We start from the raw sequence: 12,648 nt of genomic DNA, 5'->3' as shown, positions 1-12,648 counted from the left end.
ACACATCACTACTTGTAGATGTTCTGATGAGAGGGTGGTCTTTTGGTGTGCCTCTAGGCACAGAAACAGTAATTATGATGTGCAAAAAATATTACAACGATAGATTTTGATGTGGTCTTTTTGTGGTGATGGATATCCAACATTAATATAGTCTACGGAGATGCTTTAGTAGAACATTTCGTTTGTATATATTTTAAACAGGCGCTTGTCCGGACCGCTATTGTTGGGAGAAGAGGGCGGAGACGGAGGACGGGATCTGTAGTGAAACATTACAAAACAGTCTGCCGCATGGAAACTTAAGATCAACACCCCGTACGTTTTTATTCATATAATAAAGAGACAAGGGGAAGATGGACAGGACGGTCAGTTTACCGAACCAGCCTGACCGAAGCACCACCGGTGAGTGTGAACTTTAGCCGGTTTGCTCTGACTTGCTGTTACGTGTTACAAGCTGCCGGCGTGTAAACACACGTGAGTGAAAACAGAACATTCGTCTGAAAGGTAAACGAACCTGCTGTGCTACAATACTGTCCACATTGGCACTCAGTTGGGACTGGATTAGGTTAAATATGGTTTTAAAAAGATGCGATCAGCCTTTTAAAGAATTTTATAGCTATTCATTTATGACATATGACTGTATAGTGTTTTTAATGTGAGTTTAATTCACTCACGGGTCACTGAGAGTTAATGAAGATTCTTGAAATTCTAGAAATCACTCATTCATTACTACAGTCCCCAAAACACTGCTGTCTTCTTCAGGGCTAAGCTCCTGGAAAACTGTTGTGTGATCAGGTGAATCCACATTTCAACTTATTTCTGGGTCTAATGCAGGAGAGGATCATATTTACCAACATCCCTGATTATATATGAAGCTTTATGGTGAAACAGTGGAGCTGATGTAGATTCTAATGATGGTCAAACAACTAACCTCTTGGTTTTCACAGCAGCAGTGAAATGAATCGTGTCATTTTCAGCTGCATAACTGTAGTGTGTGTGTGTGTGTGTGTGTGTGTGTGTGTGTGTGTGTGTGTGTGTGTGTGTGTGTGTGTGTGTGTGTGTGTGTGTGTGTGTGTGTGTGTGTGTGTGTGTGTGTGTGTGTGTGTGTGTGTGTGTGTGTGTGTGTGTGTGTGTGTGTGTTCGTTCTAGTTGTACCCTCTTCCTGGGATTCTTGATCTAGGAACTCACTCAGTTGTGGAGTGAACTTGACTCTATTTCACTTATTTGTGGATTCAAGATTCAGTCATGGTTGCAATTTTAGTTGTGATGGTTTAACTTTAAAATAAGTTGAGACACTAGAATAGAATAGAAATACTTTATTAATCTCAGAGAGAAATTCTTTTGAAGCGTCGCTCCACACAGAATAAATAGAAATGGAAATTAAATATAAAATAAGACAGGATTAAAAATGGATAAGTAATATTAATTGATATGTACAACCTTTTGTGGTGACTAATATAAGAACATAAATGATTCAAGTTAACAAAACACACAGTGAATATCTTGAATGCACCACCTTATGACATTTTAATTTTCAGGTTTTCAGTTAAAACTCCCAGGACAGTCGGGACATGTCCCGACTGTCCTGGGTGCTGGACCTGAAAACCCACCATGATTCTGAAGCCCACAGCAGTTACAATTCAAGTTTGCAGTTGGCTAATGACCTGTTTTACTTCCTGTACGGGGCCTAAATCTTGAGCTCAAACATGCTGGACCTCAGGATGGTGATGGCTTTGAGTTAAAGTGTGTTTTAAGTTCATGCTGTGTGTGTTTTTTTTCAGTGACGCTGGTGGAGAGCAGCAGCAACCCCAGTGGGTTGGAGCTGGTCAGCTCCTACCAGACCACCAGGGTGGGAGACCCTATGGACCTGGTGGCTCTGGCAGCACAAGTGCAGAAGGTGTGTGAACTGAAGCTTTAGTCTTTCTCATCAGACAGTCCTGAACAGAGCATTCTTGTCGTGTGTAGGGGGACGAGTTCGTGAAGGCCAACGCATGCAACAAACTGACTGTCATCGCCGACCAGATCAGATACCTGCAGGAACAAGCAAGGAAGGTGAGAAAGTGAGCAGAGCAGGCTGGGCCAGGCCGGCAGCTCGTTCTGATTAAATCCCCTCTCCCTTCTCTTCCTGTAGGCTCTGGAGGAGGCGAAACGGGACGCCGACCTCCACCACGCTGCCTGTAACATTGTAAAAAAGCCTGGCACCATGTATTACCTCTACCAGCGGCCGTCCGGACAGAAGTACTTCTCCATCATTTCTCCAAAGGTTGGTGATAACATCTCCAGCCTGAGGGTGTGAACAGGAGCCATTATGCAACGCAGCCTGGCGGAGGGCCTCACACACGTGAACGCCGCACGCGACATGGCGAGTCGAACTGTTGAAGTTCAAAGGTCACAAAACACTGCATGGAGCCGAGAAACTAACAGGTGGTGGATTCTACTGGAGAAAACCAGCTTTGACTCGTCTGGGAATGTCAGAAATATCTGTTTCTGAGAGCGTCCGCATTCCGAAAAAAGTTAGGACACAGTGTAGAACGTACAAGACAGAATAGAGCAACGCGATATCAGTGAATTCTCTAGATTCTAGAAAGTGTCTTCGTCAAGAAGTGAAAATCTGTATTAAATTTGCTCCATGGGTTTTACATACATCAGAGAGTCCTCAGTGTTTAGAAATCCCACTTGGTCTTAATCACAGTGATCATTTGCTTTCGAGGTCTTTTGCCTTCAGAAACACCTTCAATGAACTATATTTGGCAACATGCAGCTTTATCAATACTGTAATGTCCGAAATATAATCAGCTACTTTTTTCACATACTCGGAACCCTGCGGCGTATACGACCACACAGCTAATTTATGGATTTTTACGGGTTAAGGAGCTTCATGCCGCCAGATTCCACTTCCTCCTGTATCTGCGCTGTTTGGAGCGCCTCTGCTTCTCAGAATTTGCCCTAAAGGGGATTTTTCTGTCTTCTTGGCCTCGTCATGTGCTGCTTTATGGGGTCCGGTCTGACTCCAGCAGCTGACAGCCCTGGGTGATGCGTTCAGGTGCATCACGTAACCCTGATGTGCTGCTCTCTGTGGTTAACCAATTAACCAAAATCCCTGCAATCCCACAGTGAAATTCATGCCGTTACGTGGACACCTGCGGCTTATAGACAAGTGCAGCCTATATATGTATAAATTTGTATTTTATTTTAAACATTTTGTGAATATTCTGGTTTTTACAAGCACACCCTGACATATGTTGCTGCTGCCGCACGTGTCATGACTGCGTACCTCCCATGCAGGAATGGGGTCCGAGCTGCCCCCACCCGTTCATCGGCGCCTTCAAACTGCAGCACGACATGTCCTGGACACCCGTGGAGGAGGTGGAGAAGAAGGAGGCGCAGATCGCCATCATGGATAAGCTCCTGAGCCAGCAGACGTCCTTACCGACAAACTCAGAACTCAACTTCAGAGGACTCACCGAGTGAAGGAGCGAGATCACAAACTCTCACCGACTGTCTTAAACATACCGTCCTCATCGCAGTCCTGGAAGAATAAATATAGACGGAAACGTACACTAATGTTCAAAGACAAAATGTTACTATCATTCAGGCAATAATAGATCATTAGAGTCAAACATAAAGATCTGGCTCCTCTGGTGATTTTCCACAGAAGAAAATAAATACCACTGATCAATAAAAGAGACGGCATAAAGCTCACGACAATAATCTGAAGAGAATCAGTGTTGCACTCATTCCAGTACACCTTTAATAAATACAGCTTGTTAATGTACTTTGTAAATTACATTACATTTCCACCGTCAGTTGTATTTATTGTCAGATTTACAAGCTAACTTACTGGTTTAGCCCAGTTGAGATGAAAGGGGACGGAAAAGTTTTGAGATTTAACAACACCGGCCTCCGTTTTATTCCCAAATTATTTAAGGTGTGACTGATGCTACTGAATAAACCTTCAGGAGTGTCACATTCAAATTATTTGAGCCCATAAAGTTTTAATTTGAGTTAAATTAAATGTGAAAATGTTAGATTGAAACATGAAAGTAGGAAAATGCCTTTATTTTGTTGTTCGCTTGCAAATAAACAAAACCAAAGGTTTATAAGGATATATTGTCGTTATCACCCGTTGACCTGAACAGCACAGCTCTTCAGCGCCCCCAGAGGCCAAAACCTCAACAGCTCAGCTTTTTTGTTAGGTTCCGTTTACACAACACTTCAAGTGAAACCGCTGCGTTTTTGCATTTTCGTTTCAGAAGTTTCACATTTATACGGCAAAATGTTGCCGTATAAAAATGTCAAATGATGCAGTGAGCATGCCAGGCCACTAGTGGGTGCTGTTGGTTGTTTTTGTAATGAGATCACACACATGCAGCAGAGAACAATCGACTCTAAACATTAACGACGCACATGGACAGACGACCAAGTTGCAGTGTTATTAGGGTGACTGTCAAAATAAAACTCCCAAGTCCCAGGAAAATATAGGCTGGGAGTCATGACACCACGGAGGCTCCGGGCGTTCCAAGAAAATTGTGTCGAAGCGTTTTGCAATGAAAGTTCAGCGTTTTCACTTCAGACTGTCGTGTAAACGAGGCCTTAGATTCTGAATTTTTCACTGCAGTGGTTTGAGCTTTTCATCAATAAAACTCCGATCAAACAGTTCAGCTTTTGTCTTTAATTTATCAGTTTAAGCAATGACTTTTTTTTGATGCATCCACAGTGAATAAACTACTAAGGATAATTTTGTTTTAAACACGCTTTAATTTCAGGTCAAAAAAAATAATTAAGTGCAATAATGATTTAATTTAATTCTTGTGATTGTATTGCAAAATAGCAAAATGTGGTTGTTAAAAGTGCGGATTGGTTTAAAAAGCCTGCAGAGGTCAGCTGGCCGCAGGACAGGAAGTGATGGACAGCAGGTAGGAGTTAATGTGCGGCAGAAGCTGCCAGTCGTCTGTGGCCATGTCGAAGTGCGCAGCGTCCTCCTCCGACCGGATCTTCATCAAGATGTGAGCGCTCGGCGGGAGGAAGAGGAGCACTTTGAACGGATCTCTGTGAGCCGGGTCCGTCACCAGGAAGGACAGGAAGTGTTCAGTAACCAGCGCGTCCAGAGCAGCGTCCTTCAGGCCGCAGCAGAACAGACTGATGGCGCCTTCGGCGTTGGCGTGGATTTCCTCCCACAGAGCGTCGAACAGGATGGACCCGTCACCTCGGCTCCAGGACGCAGGAGCTGGCAGAGGCAGGAAGGTCTGCTGGAAGGCCACCGGGACGTCGGGCAGGGCGCAGTGCCAGGTGAGGCCGTCCGGGGTGGTGAAGAGGGCGCTGGCGTGGAGGGTGGTGGGGTGAGGCCTCCGGGGCTTCATCCTCAGCTGCACGGCAGGCGGCGGTCGCTCTCTGAACAGACACGGGACGCTGACGTCTCGCAGCTCCTCGTAGTGGTCGTCAGTGAGGCTGAAGTGGAGGCGGATGCTGAAGAGCTGGTTGAAGGCGGCGTCGTGAGCGTCCACGTGAGCCAGTTTGTAGTTCAAGATGATTTCCGAGGCAAAGCCAGCGTCGGTGAACTGAGCTCTGTAGGCTTCCAGAGCTGCCTTCACGTCACCCGGGTGTTTGTCCAATTCATCCTGGTTCAAGTCGCCTTCTTCCATCGCCCGTCTGGACTCCGGACGGACCTCCATCAGCGTGAAGATGGGCCTCTCCGTCTGGTGGATGGTGAGAAAACCCGTCAGCCCTTCGCTCTCAGCCACCAGGGAAGACAGCGTTTGCTTCTTGACCTGCCGCCCGCCGTCTGCGGCGCCGTGCGCCAGCACACCGGCCAGCTTCTCCCGGGACAACGTGGTGAGCAGGGTGTAGTAGAGGCGGGCGTGGTCCCGGACGTCTGTGTCTCCGTAGTGGGAGGCGACGTGCTGCAGGACGTCAGCCAGAGGGATGAGCAGCGAGTCCAGGGCCGGGTGGACGAGCAGGTGGCGGCAGACGGCCAGCACGGCGTTTCCCAGACGCCAGTCGCCTCTGACACACAGAGAGGAGCCCGAGGGCGTGATGACGCTGGCGAGGAAGCGGAGCGTGCTGCGCTGGGGGACTTCGGCCTCCTCCGCCACTCGAGCCAGCATCTTCAGGTGGCGGCTCAGATCTTGTGAGGTGAGCTTTGAGAGCGGCGAGTCGACGATGACCTTCTGGAGGGCTTTCAGCAGAGCCACGGCCCAGCGGGACTCCGTCAGCCTGTCCTGAGTCAGGTCTGCCAGGTTGACGAGGTGCGGGGCGAGCCGGGTGTGCTTCACATAGAGCCGACACAGCTGGTCGGTCAGGCCGGCCGAGTATCGCTCCACGAGGTGGAAATAAGACAGGAAGAGGAAAGCGGCTCTGAAGAAGGTGACCACGATCTCTCTGCTGCCGCCGCTCTCCACGATGCGCAGCAGCGAGCTGAGGTGGTCATACAGGTACGCCAGCCCTGGGCCGTCGCCGCCCTGCTCATCCTCCTCCAGGCACACGAGGCACAGCAGGTTGAGTCTGCACAGCAGCGTGGCGCTGTCGTTGAACACTGTGGGCGCCAGGACGGAGGCCAGCCGCGGGGTCAGCAGCACAGGGACGCTCTCCTCGCTGTCGCTGCAGCCGATTGGCCGGTTCTCGGGGAAGTGCAGGAGGCAGTCGGCGTAGAAGAGCTTCTCGGGTGGCGTCAGCAGCGGGTGCTGGGCCAGCACCACCAGCCGCCGCAGGAAGAAGGCTTCGTCTTCGGCGCTGAACAGGCTGTCGGTGAACGCGCTCTTCATCAGCAGGGTGGCGTGAAGGAGGCAGACCTGACGAGACAAACCAGAGACCAACCAGATTATGACACAACGCTCACACAGGACATCAGGACAAGTCGAGTAATGTAAAAAAAAATATATATACATATATATAATATCTGCACAACATATAGTAAGGAATTATAAACATCCTCTCTGAAATAGAAGTTATTAAGATCCAGTTGAAGGATTTGATCTCAATCTTCAACACCTCCATCAGATTTTAAAGTCTGCAGAAGTTGGAGGCTCTTTGCTCCCTTCAGCACTCTGGAGGTTTAAAATGATTTTATTTCCGAGATTATTTTAATCTAAGAATCCAACATCTCTCCAGTCGGCTGTTTAGTATATCTACTACCGTATGATCCATGGGACAGTCAAAGAAAAAAAATGGAGAAACATCAAAAACAAAAGAATAAAACAAGGTGGTGTAGCTAACTGCCTGTTAGTAAACGTAAAGCGGACGAAATATAAAATGGCTAAAACAGTCAATTGAGGGGGAAAAAAAGCTATAAAAATCTCATAAAATATTTCTGCATAATTAGTAGCTATGACACATGAATGAAACCCCAGTTTTTGCACTTACATATATATATACACACACACTCGTGTATATATATATATATATATATATATATATATATATATATATATATATGAGACTTTTTCTTCCATAATTTTAATGTTTTGTGGAAACATTTTATTTGGTGGACAAATTTTATTTGGTGGAAAATGGTGAAAGTATCTCTGTTGGTCCTAAAGGCTGCCGACCCCTGACCCCTGACCTCATTCGATGATCTTTGTGTCTTTGTCATTGCAAGTTTTGTGAATTAATAGCAATGAATCCCACTTTTTTAATGAGATTTTGGATCCTGTGAAGTAAAAAGCAGCCTGAGGTGTACAGATGGTTCCTGGGTGTGACACTGACCTCCGTGGTTCCCAGCAGACGCAGCAGCTGAGCCCTGAAGACCCCCGGAGGGACACCGGGCACCATGGCCACCACCTCTGTGAGCCTCTGCAGGAGAGCGGCCTGGCACAGAGGAGTGAGCAGGTAGGACTCCTCCAGCAGGGAGGACAGAGCCGACCGCAGCTCCTTACAGTCCGGCCCGGTCTGCAGGGTGGGGACGGTTCCCATCGGGCCCCGGATGAGGGATCGCAGCGCCGCGGAGTCCGTCATTAGCCCCGAGTCCTGATCTGCTTCCCACGCCACCGATGTGCTGGCACCCAGCAGAGCTTTGAGATGCTCGGCTCCGGCGCCACTGTCCTGGGTCAGCTGGTAGACGGCGTTCCTCAGAACTAGAGTCTGAACCCCGGCGTATGCCTGGTGGAGCCCCGAGGTCTCTCTCTGCCGGAGCCCCCCCAGCAGCTCCAGACGCTGCGACAGGAGGCCGGGGCAGCAGGCCTCCAGCTCCCGCAGGCACTCGCAGGCCGTCTCCTGAAGGGGGCGCTGCGGGCTGTCTCCCTGGACGTCCTGAGCCGTCTGCAGGAGCAGATCCAGGAAGTCCTGGGAGGCTGGAGACGAGGTGGCGGCACAGAACGTGCAGACCAGCACCGAGGTGAGCGCCACTAGGAGGTGACAGCGGAACTGGATGCACTTGGAGGGACACTGAGAGAAGACGGACATGAGGTCCAGGGCCGTCTCCTCGCCAACACAGTCCGAGGGGCACAGCAGAGCCGGGTGCTCACACAGGGGGGACAGCAGGAGCATCTGGAGGGAGGGAGAGAGGGAGGGAGAGAGGGAGAGAGGGAGGGAGAGAGGGAAAGGGAAAGGGAAAGGGGGGGAGGGCAAATTCGCATTTAAATAGTGAATGTAGGAAGAATACTGAAGCTCATATTGACAATCCTGTTAAAACTTAAATGAATGTGCTTATTTACAATAGTATCACTGCTCTTAACTTTTTCTAGGACGCTATAAATCTTTAAGTTTAAAAGCATAACTAAATATTATTGTATGCATAATTAAAGATCAGCTGGAAAACTGATCAATGAAATCTCTAAATAGACTCAAATTGTCACTGGATGTCTTGAAAAAGCTTTTATAATCCTGATTATAAAACCACATGGTGTCACTTTCCTACTAACACTGCTTCTCTGCAGACCAGCGGCTCGTCCTGTCGATGCTGGTAACCGATCACAATTCGTTTTAAAGAAAAAGGAACAAGCTGTCAGTGTGCTGACCTGGACTGTCCAACAAAAGGCCTGAGGGCCAAAAGTGGCTGCAGGACGAGTTAATAGAAGCAGGTGTTGATGACACCAATGTGAAACCTAACATTACGGTTGAGAGCGGGAAAAAGAAGAATACTATTTGTTCACAAGCCCGATTGATAATATAAAGAACGTTTGGGTCAATTATTTGAGGCACACCTTAGTAGCAGCCTTCCTCTGTGCAGTATTTGAAGGTTGTCCCTCTAAGTTGAACCCTGCAGACGGAAGGTGCAGGGGACATGTCGCTCTTTGAGCAGAATAAACCTGGACTCGAACCCCGTACCTTCAGACTGAAGCCGGCTCGGTCGTCCCGGAGCTCCCGGAGCAGCTCCGCCAGGAAAGCCTCCGCGGTGGTCCCGGACAGGAAGCGAGCCGGGTCACGGGAGAATAGAGCCACCCTGTCCGCCCAGAGAGCCTCCATCACGGCTCACTGTGGTCCCGCACAGTCCCGCAAAGTTTACGAGGAGAGCGTCTCACGAGACTTCCTTGTTATGTCACGTGCACGTTTGATTGTGAAGCCAGTACGTGCGCGCCGCCTGCTGGCTCGGAGGTGACACACTTCTACTATCGTAGTACTTATACTGGTACTGTAGTGGTACTTTTTACACTATTGCTGGTAATTTGCCATTTCTTCACTTTGACTGGTACTCTATTTATACTTTGTCACTATTTATTGTGTTTTAGTGATACGTTTTACCTATTACTGGTACTTTATTGATACTTCCTCAAAATTACTGTGACTTGATTGGTGCTTTTTAACACCAACTTCTACTTCATTGATACCTTTTCGCTTTTACTGGTACTGTATTGATGCTTTTGATATCTGGTGTGGAGGGGTGTGGTTCCCCTATAGTGTTCGATTGAAGCACTGCAAGAACAGCAACATGGAGGCCAAAAGAAAGTGTTTCTCCTTCTTTTTCCCGTCTTTTTTTAATAGCACAAAATTGCAATTTACAGTCTTTTACATTTTCTGCATGGCTATAGAGAAGTGCCACAAAAGACAAGGAATTGTATATTGAACAATTGAAATGTAAGAAGATAGAAAACAAAGAGGCTGGACAAACATATAGATACAAGATTGTTTTTTGTTTTTTGCCATCTAGGGTTTCTCTGTAAGGTTAAATTAAAGGTTTTACAGCATTAGTTTTCTCCATACATTTTAAAGATGTAAAATAGTGCTATAGTTCTTTATGAAAATTGGTGTTGTTTTTAAATATCTATATAAAAATGTCCTTTAATTAAAATTGTGTGATGGCCAATTCATAAATGGTAAATTTAACAGGGCGCTTAGGTGGATGTTCTCCCAGGACACAAAACTCGCCAGGTCCAGCATAACAGCTTTGTCAATATTTATTTTATGGCTCTGATGGCTTCAGTACTGACTCTGGCAACAAGGGATGGCTTTATTGTGATTGGTTAAAAGCTTTAATATGAAACTACCTGTCTGGAAGCAGCGCAACCAGGAAGGAAGCAGACTGACCACTTGATAGAAGTATTCATGGACAAAATATAATTAAGATCAGATCAGTCTATGATTCAGATATTTTTCTTAGGCCAGCAGAGGAGGCCTTGCGGGCTCTGGCGGCCCGCCACTGAGATTTAGTCATGCTTTTTAGGTACAGTTGCATCGTTCTGACTTTAAAAAAGAAAATATTTCATACAATACACCTTTTAAAATTCCCATTCATGATTTGGCCATAACACAGTTTTAATTAAAGGAATTTTTTCAATAGATATTTAAAAACAACACTGTTTTTCATAAAGAACTATAGCACTATTTTTCATCTTTGAAATGTATGGACAAAAATTGATGCTGTAAAACTTTTCACTTTAACCTTACAGAGAAACCCTAGACTGCGAAGGGGAAAAAGCTGTTTTGGGCTCCATGTTGCTGTTTTTGCAGTACTTCACTCAAACACTCGAGGACGACCACGCCCCTCTGCGCCACATATCACTACTGTCTTTATAAACCAGAAGAAGAAGGCACCGAATCTGTCCAATCAGAGACGTTGTTTACAAATAAAAGAGGAAGTCGTTTTAAGGCGCCAATTTTTGTATCTCGTTCAGGACTGAGAGAAACTTTCTGTGATTTTAATATTTTAATTCGCTCGACAGCCGCGGCCATGAGTGAAAACACCTTCCCGATCCACACGGTCGACAAAATAGTGGCTTTCTATCGAAATGGAGTTCTGACTGGTTCAGAGGCGAAACACTTCACCAAGAGCGACCTGACTCCCTCTCCCAAGGTAACGGCTCAGATTGCTAGTTAACAGCTGGTTAACTGTACTCTGATAAAACACTTGTCATTAAAGTCAACTTTCCTTTCCAATACACCGAATTCAAAACAAACGTTTACACTTCGACGTTTTATTTTCTGTTTATGTTCAAACATGTCGGCTGTGTTTTGTAAAACATCGTTAAGTTTAAAACTAAATTTGACAGTAAACGGACACAAAATCAATCTTAACAAATTTATGACTTAAAAATGAAAACAATTTAGCAGATTTGTAATCAATATGTGCAACATATTTTGAAGCTGAAATATCATCAGCTTACTATTAACCCTTGTATGGTGTTCGGGTCTGTGGGACCCGTTTTCATTTTTTTCAAAAGAAAAAAAACATACTGTTAATTAATTCTGTAAACTGAGACCTATTGGCCTTGGCTCATTTTCTGTGAAGATCATATACCAGAACAAATTTTTAATGTCCACATACTGTACACCCCCCCTACACATTTATATTACATACAGGGTGTCCGGGTCCACTGGACCCAGGGCTAAGAAAAGTGTGGAAATTGAAGGTTCTATGTACCCTTTTCTCATCCTGTGTGTGTGTGTGTGTGTGTGTGTGTGTGTGTGTGTGTGTGTGTGTGTGTGTGTGTGTGTGTGTGTGTGTGTGTGTGTGTGTGTGTGTGTGTGTGTGTGTGTGTGTGTGTGTGTGTGTGTGTGTGTGTGTGTGTGTGTGTGTGTGTGTGTGTGTGTGTGTGTGTGTGTGTGTGTGTTAAATTTCAAGCACTACCACCGTCTGCTCCCACATTCCTCCACATTTCACCCTCTTGTCTTCTGGGAACCAATCTCGCTGCCCTTTTAGACAGTACAGTATAAAGTTCTGGGCTGCCCATGACGCCACTTCCTCCTTGGAACCTACATGGTTCTACAGGGAAACTCATGAGTACCCTACACAGGGACAGGGGAATGTGTGGCCAGTAGCATCAAAAACCAATATTCTTTGACATACTGGATGTTGTTAAATGTTTTGTCATCTGGATGGTACTGAACCCAGAGTGAAACAGAGAGAAACTCCAGATGCCTCGTTCTCAAGGAACTGGGGAAGGTCTGGCCAGGCCTCAAATCCAGAGAAAACATCTTCCAAGAACTCTACCTCTGCAGCCACCAAGAGGAGTATTCAGGAGGAGATTGCTGGTGCCTCACCTGAAATAACCCACTAGAGCTACAGAACTTACTACTAAGCATCTCCTCAACCCCAACCTCTGGATTCCCGGTCCTTGGTTCTCTTACCTGTAGCGCCCCTGCCTCTTTGTCCCCCCTATGGAGCTTCCCCGTCCTTCTCCTTCAGTTGTGTGGCTCTCCCTCTAGTCTCCCCCCTCCAGTGTCCCTTTTCTATAGTGACCCCCCCCCCCGCCTCCACCTTTCCTGAGTCAAACTCAACAT

General features: G+C 46.6%; 3 protein-coding genes across 5 annotated transcripts in view; 2 read left to right on the top strand and 1 right to left on the bottom strand.

Moving 5' to 3' along the window:
- Positions 1-4,657, top strand: cUnh1orf50 (chromosome Un C1orf50 homolog). Its single transcript, XM_080462606.1, has 5 exons — positions 1-399; positions 1,779-1,894; positions 1,963-2,049; positions 2,129-2,260; positions 3,283-4,657. Exons 1-5 carry the CDS (start codon positions 351-353, stop codon positions 3,466-3,468), a joined length of 570 nt encoding a protein of 189 aa, XP_080318732.1. The 5' UTR covers positions 1-350; the 3' UTR covers positions 3,469-4,657.
- On the bottom strand, positions 3,728-9,471 carry ap5b1 (adaptor related protein complex 5 subunit beta 1). Its single transcript, XM_080462605.1, has 3 exons — positions 9,259-9,471; positions 7,699-8,478; positions 3,728-6,785 (listed from the first exon to the last, which is right to left on the bottom strand). Exons 1-3 carry the CDS (start codon positions 9,394-9,396, stop codon positions 4,878-4,880), a joined length of 2,826 nt encoding a protein of 941 aa, XP_080318731.1. The 5' UTR covers positions 9,397-9,471; the 3' UTR covers positions 3,728-4,877.
- A 1,454-nt stretch (positions 9,472-10,925) lies between these two features.
- nuf2 (UF2 component of NDC80 kinetochore complex) overlaps positions 10,926-12,648 on the top strand; it is a 7,287-nt gene continuing 5,564 nt past the window's right edge. Inside the window, exon 1 of one of the 3 annotated variants that reach the window (XM_080462603.1) lies at positions 10,926-11,258. Coding sequence is in view for 2 of the 3 variants with exons in the window: in XM_080462602.1 (XP_080318728.1) it covers positions 11,099-11,221 (123 nt within the window). In the remaining variant the exon portion in view is untranslated. The remainder of the gene's footprint in view (positions 11,259-12,648) is intronic. The other 2 variants (XM_080462602.1, XM_080462604.1) reach the window with 2 other exon arrangements.

The sequence above is a fragment of the Lipophrys pholis genome (genome assembly GCF_963383615.2).
Source record: "Lipophrys pholis genome assembly, chromosome: 4".
Lineage (NCBI taxonomy): Eukaryota > Metazoa > Chordata > Actinopteri > Blenniiformes > Blenniidae > Lipophrys > Lipophrys pholis.
The sequence above is the reverse complement of the archived record's forward strand: the minus strand, read 5'-3'. Positions and strand labels throughout refer to the sequence as shown.